General features: G+C 40.1%; 1 protein-coding gene and 1 long non-coding RNA gene across 4 annotated transcripts; one reads left to right on the top strand and one right to left on the bottom strand.

Annotated features, from left to right (window-relative positions):
- Positions 1 to 108: 108 nt before the first annotated feature.
- On the top strand, positions 109 to 284 carry LOC146976299 (uncharacterized). The gene is made up of 2 exons (XR_015037487.1): positions 109 to 217; positions 255 to 284. It is a non-coding gene; the product is annotated as an uncharacterized LOC146976299 (long non-coding RNA).
- A 1056-nt stretch (positions 285 to 1340) lies between these two features.
- On the bottom strand, positions 1341 to 17820 carry dclk1b (doublecortin-like kinase 1b). 3 transcript variants are annotated; one of them, XM_085796000.1, is made up of 17 exons: positions 17549 to 17820; positions 16820 to 17199; positions 16230 to 16576; positions 7924 to 8023; positions 7443 to 7559; positions 6548 to 6642; positions 5636 to 5723; positions 5348 to 5517; positions 4871 to 4990; positions 4492 to 4638; positions 4063 to 4196; positions 3838 to 3915; positions 3641 to 3737; positions 3454 to 3534; positions 3226 to 3339; positions 2348 to 2421; positions 1454 to 1755 (listed from the first exon to the last, which is right to left on the bottom strand). In XM_085796000.1, the coding sequence occupies exons 2-17, from the start codon at positions 17175 to 17177 to the stop codon at positions 1698 to 1700; spliced, it is 2178 nt and encodes a 725-aa protein (XP_085652126.1). In that variant the 5' UTR covers positions 17178 to 17199; positions 17549 to 17820; the 3' UTR covers positions 1454 to 1697. The 3 variants fall into 3 exon arrangements, with proteins under 3 accessions (XP_085652124.1, XP_085652125.1, XP_085652126.1); XM_085795998.1 differs by lacking the exon at positions 2348 to 2421 and having other exon boundaries at positions 1341 to 1755; XM_085795999.1 differs by lacking the exon at positions 2348 to 2421 and having other exon boundaries at positions 1341 to 1755; positions 3641 to 3734.
- Between the last annotated feature and the right edge of the window lie 145 nt (positions 17821 to 17965).

Raw genomic sequence — 17965 nt, 5'->3', positions numbered from 1 at the left:
CTCAACTGTAGTATGACTATAGTCTGTCTTAACTGAACTGCATTCACCAACACGGCATTGACAATGACAATAGAAATGGTTTCATATCAGACAGGCGTATATTGAATAGTAAAAGACCAGAACAACTGAGTTAGGATGCATATTAGCAGACATGCAGGTTACAGAGGAGGACATTCACATCCATGAATATTTTGTCTCTAATGAACCAATGTATGAAGTGGTCAGAGGACATACAGTACATACAGTCTAGTGAGCCAGACTTGGTTACGTTGTGTGATCTGGTTATTTAAAAAAGTTCAATAAAAGTACTGTCTGTATGAACAAATATTAAAATAATGGATTTTACTGGAAGCACTGCTTTTTTTTTTTTTTACCAACTTAACTTTAACTCGTTTCTTATTTGTGTGTGAAAAAAATTAATGTTGCACAAGAGTTAGCTGACCCCTGTAATAGAGAAGTGTGTCAGTTGGATACCAATAATACCTGCGACAGATCCATTCTCACTCCAGCATTGTGAAGGACAAATTTGATAGTGTGCTCATTGGGCAATACACCTAATTGCACTTCAATCCACGTGTGCCAAGGCAAGGTTTTACACATGCACTTACTACCAGCTACACAGCACAGAGATTCATCTGCACCAGCACCAAATTACAACCACACTCTCACAGACATGTAACAAAGCTACTGCTTAAATAATCACCCTCAAGCACACAGGTAAGCTGGACCATCAACAGTCAAACATAAGTGCCCTCAACTCTCTATGAGGCAAGCTACTGAGTGGCAGGACAATATCAATCCTACACAAGAGAATCTGTTCAGCACAGATAATGCTTATGGTACAATAATAGCAGCATGTCTTCAGTTTCTTAAGTTCTCTTAAACAGTGCCTAAAGTGTATGCACCAGAACATCAAGAACCACAGCAAGGTAACCTAGATGTTACACTGTATAACATAAAGGTGACTGTCACCATTAATGCTGTTTTGTGACAGTTATTGTGAAACAATCATTTTAATGATATGCACTACATGCCATATCATGAAATTGTGTAATCTATTATTTAGAGGCCAAAGGTTTCAATGTTTTGCATGTAGATCCTCCATCAAAAGCTAAGTGATTCATGAAGCAGGCCATCTTTCCTGCTGTAAGCAGTAATAACCAGTAGAGGGCTCTAGAGTATTACAATGAACCAGTACTTGCTGTGTAGAAATAAGGCTTATATAGTTTGGTGGACTTTTTTTTCTGGAAGAAAAGGGAAAATGTATTAAAAGATTGCATGCTCTTATTGTGTGTGTGTGTGTGTGTGTGTGTGTGTGTGTGTGTGTGTGCGTGTGTGTGTTTATTCCAGAGACTAACTGCCCCTTTATCTGTTCAGTGTATTTTGCAATTAAAATAAAAAGTATGACAGAGTAAATAAAAAATAGGTACAGATAAATTTGCAGTCTGTGAGTGTCGAGGCCAGCAGACTGAATCCAACGTTGGGTTTTTCTGTATTGCACTCCACTCCTCTAAAGGGCTGGACGGTGCTGTGGCTTCAGAAAAGCTGTTAGAACGGAGAGATGGGTGAACGGACAGTGCCGACCGAACTCAGGGAATGGTCTTCAGACTCAGGGGTGAAGTCAGTGGGTGAGAGGCCAGAGTGGGCACTGAGGGAGGCACTGGCACCAAAACTGCATGGGGGCTGTGGTGGAGACTTCACATCCTGGTGGCGTCTTCGTCGGAAAACTTGCTTCTCTTTATCAAGTGCCGTGGTCTGAGAGAGGGTGAAACAGCAGCAACTGTTAGGTTCTTCACAAGACCACAGAGATGAGGATTGGCATCCACCCAACCACCACAGAGGCACTTAATTTAAACTTTAAACCAGCCAATGGTAGCATGCAGTTGTACAGTATCTGAAAAACGTCCTCCTGTCCTAAAACATCTTATGTTTGATGTTCTTATGATGTTTGACTTCATCATGTGACACTGCAAACAAGGGCAGCTCATGTGTGTATCTGTGATAGGACTTCTTAAGAGGAAATAAACAGGAGCATAGCTCATGAAACAAAATCCTGTTGCTCGATGTGTCAGATGGATCCTCAAACGCATGTAGCATTAAGATGCATAACTTCTCTATGCAGATTAAGTAAATAGCAAGTAAAGTGCACAACCAGGCGCGAGGAAACAGCCACAGCACTAGTGAAATGAAGGAACATGTTTAAGTCATGAATCTGATGGTAAATTAGGGCGAGGCATAGGCCCCACTGATGGTCAATGGGTCAAATCCTTTTCTGGGAGGTGGGAAATGGAGACTGCCAGCACTTTGCCATGGAAGCACTGCATATTAGCACTATGCTGGGTCATACCTTATCCAATACAATCCTGGATGCTGGTTGTGGTCCAAAGACCCTGATCTCTGGATGGTAAAGTCCTGGTCCAGCTGAGCAGAGAGAGATGAGTGCAACTCAGAGCATCACCTTGAACTCAAACAATCACTGACCTGATTAGCATTAAGACTCTACACTTCTCTTATGGCTGTTCGTATAACAAGAAAAGAAATCTGAAAGAGACATGTAATGTCACTGTCAGCCGATGGTCTGTGAATTGTTAGGACTATTTTTGTTTGACTACTGACAACTGAGTGCTGGGCTTACCTGTAAAGTCATTGAAAAGGCTACACATGAGAAATAAAGGGGGATTCAACTGATTTCCCCCTGATCAATGACAAGTAGTGAAAGATAGGTAGTGAGTGGCGGACTTCCACAATAACTTATTATCTTGTTGCTAGTTTGTACAAATCCAGCTCAGCTCTCAAACTACTCAAGAAATCACATCTACTGAAACGTAGCCATTGTATGCCAACTATGTTATTTATATGATCTCCAAACAATAGTGCTGACAGTCTATCTGAAACAGGATGAGAGGCCAGAGCACACACAGGAAGACCTCGCAGCAAGAAGCAGATGGATGAACTGATGTGGACACAGAATAAACCAGAGAAGTTGCCAAGGTATAAATTACAAGAATAAATTTGGGCAATGGATTTATTTGCTGATTTTTTACAAAACTTCAACCGAAAATGAATGAAATCCAAAGAACAATGACAGGATGTTTGTGCACGCTTCAGGAGTATGGGGAACACCAGATCAAAATTGAAAACGACATGTTTTTCAATTTTTAATGACATTCGAAGCTGATTCTAAATTCCATCTACTGATGCAGAACTGCATGCAGCGTCGCTTACTGTAATGATTGACACCCCTGCTGAGGTGTTGTTGAGCCGTGGCCCGGTGTTGAAGTGCTTCTTGATCTTCCCAGCCACAGGCAGCTGGTGCTCCTTCTCTGATGCACCATCATCCTGGAAGATATAAGAACAAAGATTCCTTGTCTCTACTTTCTGGATCACACTGCATACTGCTGTACCTGAATGTACACCAGCGACTCTGGTGAGAAGACACAAGGCTGGACTTACATTGACCCAGGGGTGATCAAGCACCTGTATAGCTGTGTATCTGTTCTCCACCTCTACCTGCAGCATCCCTGTGATCAGAGCCTAAAGAAAGTACAATAATGACAATACAGCCATTGGTGGATTCGGGTGTTTCACATGCACACTGATAACAGATCAGTAGATCAGTAGAGCACTTCCAGATGCAAACCTTGGCAGTGTCAGACACATTGTCCCAGTACGGTGCAGGGAAGTCCAGCTGGCCCTTCAAAATCTGTTCAAAGAGAGCCTCCTGATCATCCCCACTGCTGTGGAAATGACAACAAGGATTTCATAAAACTAAGTATAATAAGAGATATCATGAGCAATTTGGCCAATGTGACAGCCTCCTGATGCAGGAGCACATACCCACGGAAAGGAGGAAAGCCACACAGCAGTATGTAAGTGATGACACCTGCTGCCCAAATATCGACCTTGAGGCCATATCTGTAATTGAAGGTGAAGGTATCAGGTGTCAGAGAGACTAAACAAATCCGCAAGCAGCAATCGTCCACACAAAATTACTGCAGCACATTTTGAACATTGTCCTTCCACAATAAATGTCCTAATATTGAAGTAGCTCCTCTGACTTACCCAGCCTCAGCAACTATTTCTGGTGCTACGTAAGTGGGTGTGCCACACACAGTATAGAGGGGCCCATTGACGACAGTAGCCAAGCCAAAGTCACCTAGTTTCAGAGATTTACTACCATCATGGTGCTCATAGACCTGTGAAATACAACAATGAGAAAATAGTGAGGAAAAGGTTGACAGAAATTATTTATTGGCTGGGACTTGGCTTGATTCTATTAATCATTTTGATACTGAGAACAACATGGAACAAGTCATCACTGAAGTTCATCTGTGACTCAAAAGGAAAAACAGAGCAAAGGTCTCTGTACAAAATTGTATTATATTCAAGGACAGACAAGGGGGTAGGCAAGAGGAGAGTACTGTACATGGACCTAAAAGAGGTGAAGTTCCACTCACTGTCAATACAGAATCACTGTAGTGTCAAACTTACCAAGAGGTTTTCAGGTTTTATGTCTCTGTGGACAATATTGAGGCTGTGCAGGTACTTGATGGCACTTGCCAGATTGAACAGCATAGAGCTTGCGTCTCGTTCCGTGTATTTGTTAGAAGATGTGATTGCATCAAAGAGATCGCCCCCCTGAGAAAGAGTATTTGGAATGTAAAACAGAGTTGCTAGATTTCAGTAATTTTAAATTTTGATACAACCCTGATTGGTTCAGGGGATTTGAAAAAAACTCTTTATCTGTTGACAGGGATCAAGAAAAGTATAAAAACAAGAGTAAGAACAGAACAAAACATGACACAATAAGCCTCAAAATACAACTTTGGCACTTGAACTTTCTTTGCAAGAATCATTCAACATGCAATACCTTCACTAACTCCATTATAAGATAGAGATCATTGTGGGTGTCCACTTCTTCAATTAAAAGCACAATATTGGGATGTTTGACACGCCGAAGGATTGAGACTTCACTCTGGATCATGTGCTCCTGAAGAACAAAGGAAATGTAATCACAGAAAATATATAAACACTGTGCACTAAAAAGAACCATCAGTGGAATATTTGTGTGACAAATATGAAATACAAACAGTTCCCAGAAACATTTTAGACATTTTTAAGCAAATGTTCTCAAAACAAAAGAAACAAAGACAAGAAAAAAAGACCCAGGAATTTAGTCCCAGAGGAGAGAGCACCATCTACTGACCAATGATGGAAATAAAGAAAACTAATAATGAGCAGCCACACCAGAGCCCCATCAATACCATGTAGAACCAAAAATAGAGAGAATGAACAATGACAGATGTTTCACACATTTATCAAAGAGGAAGTCAACAGACAAACCCACCTTTCCCCTGCATTTATCTTTGCTTATAATCTTCAGGGCATACTCTCTTCCGGTGGATTTCTCCACACACTCCCGGACCACAGCAAAGTTTCCATCACCTAAAGTTCTCCCCACTTTGTATCTCTCTGCTATGGGAGCAGGGACTGAGGAGTAGTCATCCAAAAATTCGACTGTGGATCAAAACAAAGGCAGGTCTGATGTACAGGTATATTTTCCATAGAAAACAAAATCTTATTGCAATTTGCAAAAAGTATTTCAGACATTTCTGTGCATAATATCATGTCTTACCTTCAATGCCAAGCCCATCTCCTTCATCCATTGAGCTGCAAACCTTGGTAGAAGCTAAAGAGAGTGAAGAGCCACTGTGCTGAGATCCCTGGAAGGACAGACAGCCACTGAGTGAGAGTGAAATACACACTGATGTACTTGTCTTACACAAACTTTAGCAAAGGCAAAGCTTGTCAAACTGTGATTACAGCCATCTTATACAAAGCCTATTTGTTCCAGTCGGCCAGCCTTGAGTATGCACTTTGAGATTAGATAAAAATAAATCCAGCGTGGTGAAATATTATACTAACCTTTTCACCAGCAAGACTGACACATGGTTCAAAAAGAGACAGAGAGAAAGTAATATCCTCCATAACACCAGGCCCAGCCAGTGGTATGATTAATTAATGATGGCATGACTGATAGCTGGTTTTCACCCCATAGCTGCCTGTGCTATTCAATCTCAGAACTTACTTGTCTTCCCCAGATCTATGATAGTCACTGTGAAAATGTGCTGCTGCAAGACTTCATTCAAAAGCTAGCTGTGATACTTCATAATACATGTACAAACACAGCCTGTGTTGATGTTTGGCTGGGGTTTTTTTCCCCCCAGAACTCAGAAACATGTTGTATATGAGCTAATATTTATATCTGCACACCTGTGTACACAGATCTGAGATCATTTTTAAGATCCATCTCCACGAGCAGCATTTCTACTCATATTACTGATAAACAAAACAAGCAGAAAGGCAAGTCATGTGTATAGCTGGTGGACACATTGTGATGGTTATCTTTGAATTAATTAATTAATAAATGACAACATATCTGTTTAATATTATTCATTGATGAAAATAATTGCTATACTCCTTTACAAAGTCTTTCTGCTATCATAAGTTTAAGAACTTATCTATTAAGAACATTAGATTTTATCACCTGTCGTCTTCGGAGACTAGCTGGACTGGTTGGAGAGGGGCTTGGGGATTTTCCAGATCGAGGTGTGGACAGCTGACTGCCTGCAGTGCCATTAGCTGTCAGTACAGCAGAAATTGAAATAATCAGCATAAAGATTTTTAACAGAGTACCAAAGAATTAATTTAATATGTCTTATGCATAGTGTTGACAGAATGTGTGCATAATAAGAAAGTACACTGAACCTTTAACCCTAACCATCATATCTAAATAGCTACCCAATTCTGAGAATAATCTTAAAACCAATCTTAATCTTCAAACAGCCTGGTCTGAACCAGAGAAGATATCCCCAATTTTCAAAAATGTCCTCACTCCCACACCATTAGAGGTCGACAGATAGTGGATCAGTTTGGAGCAGGAAAAAGCCATAGCTGGTTAATTGGCGAATAGCCTACAAAAAACAATTGATATTTTTGTAAAAGAACAAGTCCACAAGTTGTAAGTATTTTACTTGCTGTGTATGCTGTGCAACATGTACATCATATACACTTCTATATTTCTATATTTATTTGATTAAAGGTAAATATGGTAATGCTTCTTGATGTCTCTAAATAATCTCAACAATATCCCATTGGAGACAAATCTGAAATGTCAATAAATTAAATCATATTCCTGACATGAAAATCCTGAGTGAAGATTAGAAAGAATGCAGAACTTGGTTCAGTATCAGATCTTCCTCTCTCTGCTCCCTCCTCCCCTGTTCCAGCACCCTCTGCTGCAAGAAGGAGTGGGGCTGTAGACTGGCCTTGTCTCAGTGTCTTGTCATCATTCAATTATTAATTATTCAAACCGCACAGATTAATCAGTAGATCTCTGGATACCATAGATACAGTACAAGTACACTCACATGCACACTTACCAGAGCCAATGGATGAAGGCGACTTGCTTCTGCGTGACATCCCACCACTTCTTGGAGAGGAGCGACCATGTATGGTGGGGAGCCGGCCATATGATGCAGACTTTGACACCCTGCATTCTGTTGAGAAAAAAAGAGAACATAAAAATGACTGTGGCAACATTTCTTCTCTTCCACTCAGTACCACTGTAAAGCTGAGCCACCTACGTTATCTGCATCTTTGTTCAATTCTAATAGTATGAACAGTAGCAGTGGGACAGATAGATATGGGGGCACTGACTTGCAAGAAGCACAGCAATAAAAGTCCCATAGTGTGTTTAGTATTTCGCTGGGCCACAAAGCAGGATGGTTAAAAGAAAATATATTTACTGTAAGTGTAAACTCATTTACAGTTAATAGCACACATAGCTGCAGTGGGTGACAGCACAAACAACAACCAAGAAAGTGTTTGTATAAAGCCTTGTATAAAAGAAAATACACAAACCACTCTCATCCAGGTTGAAGTCATCTTGATAACGGAACTTCTCTGGGCCACAAGCAAAGAATATATCATCTTCCCCGAAAAAGTCCTGAAGGCAGGTGACCTAGTAAAGATAGATATTTTCTGTCAGTATAGTACAAAAACAAGTTTGACATGGAATCTGTACTCTGCATAGTAACCCTGTGATCATCAACTGGGCCGCGTGCAAAATCCGGCCCGTGACTGAATTCTGAAATTGTGAGGGTCAAAAAGAAAATATCTAGTGGTCCCCGCTACTAAAACAAACAACAGAGATTGAAATAACTTTATCAGAAATAGGTTATCATGAGTAGCTTGAGATTCCACAACAAATTTGTGGAACAGGCAGTGCTGCGTACTTGAATTCCTTCTGATGAAGTTGATTATTTTTCATTGTTTTGTCCATAACCTTGTGTTGAAGACAGTGATGACACGACACCCACAAATATCAAGTAAATGTCTATATCACTCCTGGTGGCTGACTGTGGTATAGGTGATAGGAGCCTGATGAAGGCTAAAAATGCCTTCAGTTTTGTAAGAAAATTAAATATCAAAAACTAAATCAACTGGCCAAAATGTTAATTTCCTTTCATTTTATTTGAATGTCCAGCTCCCAAGGTGTCTGTCGAGAAAAAGTCTTGCCCTTCGACAAATATAGTGGGTGACCCCTGCTGTACATAATGATTCCAAAGTGTACCTTCAACAAATGGCTTTAAGATAGACTCCTACCATTATTCTTCATATTTGGGAAAAATCTAACATCTAAATTACATAAATGTATGTACAGCTATACAGATACTACATTCAGGCCATGATGTAGACACAACAGAAAGAGACAACTATAAAGGAAATGTATTAAATATATTGTTTAGTTGCATCTGAAGCAGAAATACTGAAATTGCATATTCAAAAGTGCCAAAGTACAAAGGGGAAATTAATTCTACAGTGTGTAAAGCATGTGAATAATGGAATTAACTTTTAGCTGCAGATGAAAACGTCTCTAGGGTAACAACTAAGAAAAGACAAGCTTCTTTTAAACCTGGATTTTATTCAGCGCAGTCTGTGACAACAGAGTCTACTGGTCTTTCCATTCCTCGTGGGAGATTAAGTTAATTGCCCTCTGTTGTCCAGGGGCCAGGGCCATTCAATAAAAAAAAAAATCATGTTAAAACATGTTTTTAACACCATCATCCATAAAGGCAGCCACTCATGTCAGAACAAAGTAAGCATTAATGGAGGCACTTTTCATCTGATGTGTGATGGCACATTAAGTATCATCATAACCTGAATTCATAAAATAAAACCCAAATTTTAAACTGTTAAGCCAGTGAATAGCTTTGATGGTGAAGGACTTTAAATAACATGTTGACCACAGAAACGTAAATGATAATCATTTTTGCTTTTCAACAAAAAGAAATAGGATGACTCAGTCAGTTGATGCATCTGCTTTTCTCATTAATACAGAAGCCCATCTTAGTGGATGCAGTCATCAATAAATGAAGATGCTGATAGAGTCCTGACCTTCTCCTCAAAAGGCTTATTGATGTGCCTTAACTACAGCAGTGTGCCATGTAAATGGAGAGTTCCTGTTTTCATTTCCTCTACAGACAGATGACCGCACCAAAACCTGTCAACAAAACTATGATCTCATACTGTAAGTGGACATTTGTTTTGTCTTGAGTTGGTTGTTAAACTGGATGGCACGGACTACAAATTATAAAAGTCATATTTTAAATCACTAGCACTAAATGTTGCTATTGACTGAAATATATACCCCATTGTCGTGTCTTTAAAATGTTGTTGAACACAAAATGGCTTAATTGGTATATGAAAAAAATAAACTGCCAATAGGAAACATCCAACATGTTTATACATTATTAACTGTCTCATAAAGAAGCATGCAGAGCTCAGCAGGAGTTTAATAAGACTATCAACCACACTCTCTCAACAGTAGATGTGGCTGTCAAGTAATGAGACTAGGCTCAAACCAGCATTAATTGAAAATATGGTGCATAAAGAGCTTTAAAAACAAAACCCAATCATGCAAGTAAATCTAAATCCCCTTAAAAATGCAACAAAGAATACCGGAAGTGGTGCCAGCCCTGTTTTGGCGGCCTAGGGTGCCTAGGCCTGGTAACCTTTAGTCACAAGAGAACATTTTGGAACAGCTAGTGTGTCCCTGCTGAAAGGTATTAGGTTTTTCTGCAGTCTTTGGGTATTTCATTTTGGCTGTTTTCAATAGTCAGGTTTAGGAGGGCTTAAAAGCATGGGTGACCTCTCCTAGATTTGCAGAGGAAAGGAATGACCTGATCTTGGTTAGCTTTGAGCAAAGCAAAGCTGGATCAGTTTGGTCACCTTAGTTTTGGAAGACAATTCAGAGTCCAAGACCTAGAATACAGCCAACAAGAGTCATTTGGAGTCATTTAGCTGCAGGACATTTTTGTGTGACTTTGTGATTTCAGTTGGATGTTATCCACCTAACTATTGTCTTATACAAAGAAATTTACATTTAAAAACTGCAACAAAATAAGAGAATAAAGAATACCTACAGTTTTAATATTCTTATTCAAAATATCAAAATAAAATAAAATGGATTTGTCAGAAACCTTGCAAAAGCAGCTCCTGGCAGCCAAAGGTCATTCAGCCATGGAATCTTAAAATAAACAATGAGCACAGAGGAGGGCTTAACGTGGCTCTTTTCTCTGCAGACGCCCCAATCTGACTGCCCCTGCCCCCAACCCCTCCTCCAAAACAGAGCTGCACAGAGGTTGCCGTGGAAACCAGACAGAATCACAGCTGATTTCAAGAGGGGGGACACAGCTACTTAAGATCCACTGTCAGATCCTATCACGAGCGCTGAACAGTACAAACTGCAGACAACAGAACAATGTCACCAGTCGAAGCAAGATAGAATTGCATACAGCACCTTGTCACTATGACATGGTGGGTTCACATCTGCCTTCAGACCTTTTGTGAATGTCACCACTACAACTCCCACTCTCTGCTTTAAAACCTGCTAGAAAGTATGACCAAATGTCTGACTCAAAACAAAGTAAAAGAAGTGAGTGATGTTATTCCAGAATAGGATCATGGCATGTTTACTAAAGGGTAAAAGCCACTTCAAAACTGTGTCCACTTTTAGAGTGCTAAAATAAGGAGGACTGCTTCATGTAAGGTCTTAAATCAAATGTGGCAGCTCACTGATTGTATTAGTCACTGCTTTACTTTTTCTTATCTGTCTGACAAAGAAATGGGACACTTCAAATTTATGATGCAACAGCATAACTAGGGCAATAACAAATGTTTTGCTATTGATTACTTTTGCCTGCTGACTCTGTGACACAGCAGCTCCATCAGGCCTACCATCCCCCTGAAACACACACACACACACACACACACACACACACACACACACCTCTTATGGTCCTGGAGCATCCTGTGCAAATATTGATTGTCGGGGATTGTGATTTCTGCATGCTCAAGCATTGCTCCTGCCATTCAGTTTGAGGAAAACACAATGGGAGGTATGTATGCTATATAAACTAGTCAATCTGAGCCATGGTAAAGACCATAGATTGCACTAAAGAGACAAGCCGAGGTAGAGCAGGTGGCGCTCTCCGGGGTGCTGAAGCTCCCCTTTGAAGTGAAAGACTGAACACAGCATCCAGTAACTCAACATGCCAGACATAGGCACTCATCTGTACATGTAATTATCAACTGCTTCTAGTTGCATTTTGCAGGTTGCACTTATGTACTTTAGAGCATGTAGTAATGCAGTTGTAATTTGTGTTTGGGAATCAAGGGTTAATGCTGTATTTTACTTCATTTTCATACTCTACTGCATGTGCACATATTTTGAAGAAGGTCAACAGGAGGAGATATAAAACACTGTATTTATAGACAAGCACACGTTCCAAGAAACAAATTAGGTCTGCTGTAGAGATCTGTTACATAACTGCAGATGAAATGACAAATAGGAGTAATAGCTAACTTAAAGCAGAAGTAAGTGATATATTTGTGTTAATATAAGTCTTAAATAGTTCTATCTTCCGACAGCAATCACTTACATAGAGTGTTTGGTCTGAAACACGGGTCTGTCAGTCACTCTGCTCTGCTCTGAGTCGAGGAGAAAACATTTATCGTATCCTACAGTTTTTATCCAATGAGGAGAGAGAACGGCATGCAGGGCTGTGTGTGCAGCCAAGGGACACCGTGAATGTGGCGACGTAGGGACGAGGACTGTTATGGTGCGTTCAAGGAAACTCGTATTTTTCCGACCGTGAAGTCGTACCAGTTCGATCTGGTACGAGTTCACAGGTCGGAAGTTACGAGTGGCCGTTATAGTGACTTTCACCGGTAAAACAGGTCGGAAAAACACGAGTGGGTTGCCTGGAACGCTACAAAGTCGTAAGTTGTGACTTGAAGCTGTAATTTACGATTTCAAAAGCCTGCCTGGAACGCAGAATTAGCGAAAACGACCGGACCACTTACTTCTGCTTTAAGGGCAACTCAGAGCCATTGATAAGGATACACCACAACCCAAACACACCTTAAAACATGAGCCCACACATACTGTATCCAACACTTCAATCATCAACCCTAGTCCTGAATTACTGAGCTATATTTAGCTCTTTGTTGAAACAATGACTTTCTCAACCAGAAAAAAACAAATGTAAAAAGCATTTCTCAAAAAGGTTTGCTTGCTGATGTGACAAAAATATGTCACTATCTCATGCAAGAATATTTGTACAATAAATCTTGAGTAAACATCGGAATATTACAAATTAATGCAAACTTATACCGTGTCATGACTCACACATTTTGTCATGCTGTGAAGTTCCAGCAGTATGTTAATGCAAGTACAAGACTAACTTTAGCACAAGCATAATTAGAAGCCTCTCAGTAAAAATAAAGGATAAAAGTTGTCTTTCTCTGCAGTGGGAAACTAAGCAAATCACTGGTCTGTGTTTAAGAGCCAAGTCACAGCAGTAGATGAGAGGAAAGTCAGACAGCCTCCGTATCTCCTTCATCCTCCTTTCTCCCCTTAAGTTACAGCAGGAGGTTTAAAAATCGCAGGGCTTGAAACACATTCCATAGCAGACTATAATTACTATTTTTTTTAATTAAATAATACGTATAAAGAATGTCACAGTAACAACAAAATGTTCAAGTTTGTCTGTCTACAATCTCTGAACACTACAGTATCTCTGTCAGACACACTAAAACAAAAACCTAACACTACTTTTAAAAGAAAATTGCATGAGAATATCATTTGCTCATAATCTGTAGTACTGTATTAGAGACCAGAGACCAATTCTGGGCACACGCAGGCCAAAACAAAAAAATATATATACATAAATAAACAAATAAATAAACGGCAATAAAACAGCAGAATCAAGGTCAACATGTGAAAATAACTGGAAAACATAAGTTAGGTTCTGCTCTCTGGCACAAGGCCACCATAAATCTCATGACTTCCACTCTATTTCAAATTTCAAAAGCAGAAATGGACTGTTTATCACATCTACTGATGCATGATCGAGGATTAAGCATCCACTTTAATTTCCTTGGGTAGCTGTTGACATCTATGTCAGCACAAAGTGTTGGACCTTGCTGATAAAGAGATGTTAGTGGTGTGCATAATACAATTACAGTGCACAGCCACATCCATTACAGTGGGGATTGGACTGCCATGGGCCAAGTCTGCTCAGACCTACTCAGTCATGCAAATATTCTCTGCTCTATCCCACACATAACAGCAGGATCACACCAGGCCATGGCATGTGTCCTTGCCTGAGAGGGCCTCATCCACAGGGTGCCTCCATTTGCCTGTAGTTCTCTCTCTACTACTTGGAAAATGTTTTATTGATATTTGTTATCTTAGGTTTAAAGCCTATGACTATTAACTTGGTTGTATCCATTTTGCCAGCATCTTTACAGAGTGATTCAGCAGCGGCGTTCACAGCTATAAAGCAGAACCGCTCTGCAGATTAACTAATATCATGAATCATGAGCCCAAAATAAATGTTAATAAACAATAAATCCCCCAAATAATCTACCAACTGCTTTTGTGTGCATGGGTATTTTCTAATACAAGAACAAGACTGCTTGTTATATCTATAAATACCTGCTCTTGATTATATATAGTATATATATAGGCTAAAATGTACTTGGTTTCAAGAAATTGTACTAAATGCACATGTGCAGTGTAGAATTAATTGTTTCAACAGTCAGCCAATGTCTCTGTCGTGGGAGCAAATGCACAAGCAGGTCATTTACCAAAGGTTAAACACCCATGAAACCTGGCTCTATGATGCCAGTGGATGCTCATTTGGCCATCTGGAGTCACAACATGACAAGAAGTACAAAAAGCAGAATTATACAGCACATAGCTGAATTATGAAAAAGATTGCAGAACAGCTTATTTTCATTAAACACAATAAACTGAGGAAGAAATAAAATGCAGCAAAAGCTTCACTTCACACTCCGAACACAGGATTGACATCTACCTTTGATCTTTTGAAATGTCATGTATATTTAATGCTTTGGTAAATCTATATTCTTAAAATTCAAAAGATTTCTAAAGGTTTGTTGATGCAAAAATCCCCAACTGTTCCCTCTACACAGCACTAGAGAATGGGTCCTATGCCAACAACACAGCCATGTGCTCCATCTTGCTGCCATGTGTATAATAAGGCTGACAGACCCAGCATCTATGAACCCTCTCACACTACACCTACAGTCCTGACATCACTACTGCACTGCTCTGCCGCAGAGGCTGTTCCTTAGCAACCAGCTCAGGAAACCATGTCACCATAGAAACCATTAGGAAAAAAAACTTACATTTTCTGATAAGGATATATGGAGTGCAGGTGATGGTATATAAATAGGTTTAGTTATGGAGCCAATTATTTCTGTGGGGTGATTTGTAATTATTTTGGTATCTCAATTCTATGTGCAGTTGCCACTTAAGCATTTGTCTATCTATATCAGCCTATGGAAAAGCACTGCTCACAATGTTAACACAACGCATGGCTACAATGTGGTGTGAAATATATAATGAACAGTATAATGATGTGAATAATGAGTGCTGTCCATAGAGTTCAGTAGATTTGTCTGGCACAAGTGAGTATCTATTTAATAGTGTGCCACTGTTGGTAGGAATATGAGATGGAGTCCTAGAAACCTATTTCTCGTAATACATTTAGCAAATAGTCCCAGGTGAGTTTAAATCTTCTGGGCTGTCTCACTCTGGGTGAGAGGCAATTATCAGAGACATGAATAAAGAACCAAACCACATCAAATGTCTAATGTGCAAAGTTTTCTATTTTCTAAAATACAAATACAACATGCTGAGGTAAGCTCCCTGTGTGTGAGACAGCACCACACATGGAAAGACAAAATGTAGAGGTTTTTTGTTTGTTTTTTTAAACTAAAGTAACAAAATACCTGTCACCACAGCTAAATGTATCTAGGCACTAGACATAGCCATGCTATGAACAAATACACAAAGATAATTGTAGTCTTCTTTCACTTCTACAGTATCCAACAAAAGCACCCCTCCCCACTTGTGAGCAATTAATATACTAATGGTGGAGAAAAGGCACAAGATAATGGAGCTCTCCCAGGTATAGAGCACTTAACATGGTCCTGGCTGCTTTGTTGTATGACTTTCACATGCAAATATTCAGTCTCAAAGCTGCTTTAGTTTTAAATTAGCATAATGGAAATAAATTACAAAAAGCCAATGTCACATTTCATAAAATCTAAACCAAAAATGGGGAGAAATTTACCAAGAAACTTACACCACTTTGAGTGTGGACTATACAACTGGTATGATCCATGTCTAATGCTTCCTCCAAACCCATTCACAGAGGATGTGCAAATGTCAACGTGACTTTGCAAAATTCATCAGATAATATTCCTTAATGTATTGATCACTTTATGTTATTGCTATGAATTTTAATGTAGGGTGTCTACTGTTACACATGTCTGCCATTTCATTCACCACAGTGTATTGCATTTTTATACGTCTAATCTTCGAATTTTACCTGCAATTACAACCAACCTGCATATTTTTCCATTATAAAAAAAATGGTGAACTACAAAACTGAACTTGTTGAACTGAAAAAATATGGCGAAAAAACGTAATATTGACAGTTTAATGTCAATGGATATTTTGGATGATCTCCTATTCGTACCCCACTTGAATGTGTTAATATAAAAGGTCTGATAAATTAGAAGCAGCTGTGAGATTCAGACAGTCACAAGAATGATAACCGAACACTTACCATCTTGCCATCAACAGTAAATATTCTTTTGACGACTCCCGAGTCCAGCTTAATGGCATCTGTGATGTCAGTCATGACTTGCTCAAAAGAGTGTGCAGTCTTCTTGTTGAGCAAGATCCGGACGGCCTTGCGAGGCTTTACTCCACTGCGGACGATGGTGACCAGTTTGGGCCTAATAAAATCCTTGGTCTCTCTAGTTTCTTGAAATCCAGCCTTGGCACTACCAAGGGAAGAAGGCTCACGGACAAACACAGCAGTCCTGGCACCAACCGCCCAGTTGGGATTTACATTCTTTGTGTATTCCAGCCTCTTGTAGGGCTCTATGGATGCACAAACATAGCTCTCTCCTGCAAGAAACAACACATAAACACATACTTTTTTTTCTCACAAAAACAGCTTAGATTAACGCAAAGATCCCAGAACAGGGACAGTGGCGGCTATTTCTGCTGTACAGTACTAAGAAACTCACACATTTTCATTTGACCTGCATGCACTGTTGATTTTGGTAGAGTCTGTGAGTTACATCATCTCACTACTGAATATAAACTAAATCTGGGACAAAATGACAAAGATTTAGGAACAAAGCTCACCTTCCACCAGCTGGTCCATACTGGTGATCTTTGTCCCATCAATGGTATATATGGTCCGAACCCCCTGAGGCAAGTTGACATTATCCGACAGAGATCTTGTGAGGTCAGCCAGGAGAGCTTCTAGAGACCTAAATCTCTCCTGAGAAATGGCATAAACAATTCCTTTGAAGTACCGGTCCCCATTGCGGTAGAAACGAATCTTCTTGGCCTTCTTTTCTGAACTCAGTGCTTGCAGTGTCCTGGTCCTGTACAGGCTGCAGTGAGCACTGTGTGTGGGACTGGGGAGCCCATTCCCTCTCGAACCCCTTCGGGTGTATCTCTGAGCCTTGTCGCGCTCATCAAAGTGCTCCAGCTCCATGTCTGTTTGATAATAGTACAACCTAAATAATACAAAGAAAATTCTTATTGTATTAATAAACCTTTAACTTGAACATATGCCAGAGCAATTAGGCTGTCTGTCAGTGCTTACACTTCTGATACAAGCTGCTACTGCTGCTGATACACACATTAAGAAGTAACATGTCACACCCATTTCATGCCAGTGTCTCCAAAATCAGTGTTAACAGCAATGAAATCCAAATGCATTGGCAGTGGCTAATACAACATGCACATGAAAGCCTTTTTAGGGGTCTTAGCTGACAGCATATTGTAATAGGCAAACAATAAAAAGAGAATATCAGGAAAACGGGACAGAATATGGATTTTCTTTTTTTTGGTGCAATCTCTTACCTTTGAGGTGAGGACAGATGCAATCAAACGTGTGTCTGCAAGTGCAACTTGTCTCAATGAATCATTTATTCATTTGATGCCTTGGATGAACCATGCGTCCCTTTGTTGCCTCTGGTGGTGCTCTGCCTGTCCGCCTGCCGTGTGTCTGCGCTGCCGTGTGCTCACATGTAGAAAGGAGGCTGGGCTGTAGACGCTGTCCTCCACCCTCCCTACTCCGCTGCCATTGCAGTGATTTACACCGGACCGCTCGTGTGTCGGCGCTGCTCGTGCACGTCTGAGCGCGCGCCGTCGCGCACTCGCAGAAACCTCTGTTTGTTGATAAGACGGGTGTCCACGTTCAGGTTGACTTGCCTGACTTTAATGGCGTTTATGAATGAATCAAAAGCCAATTCACCATTTACCAGTTACTCCACACCC

Source organism: Trachurus japonicus, chromosome 13, assembly GCF_045865225.1.
Source record: "Trachurus japonicus isolate A0001 chromosome 13, Traja_1.0".
Lineage (NCBI taxonomy): Eukaryota > Metazoa > Chordata > Actinopteri > Carangiformes > Carangidae > Trachurus > Trachurus japonicus.
The sequence above is the reverse complement of the archived record's forward strand: the minus strand, read 5'-3'. Positions and strand labels throughout refer to the sequence as shown.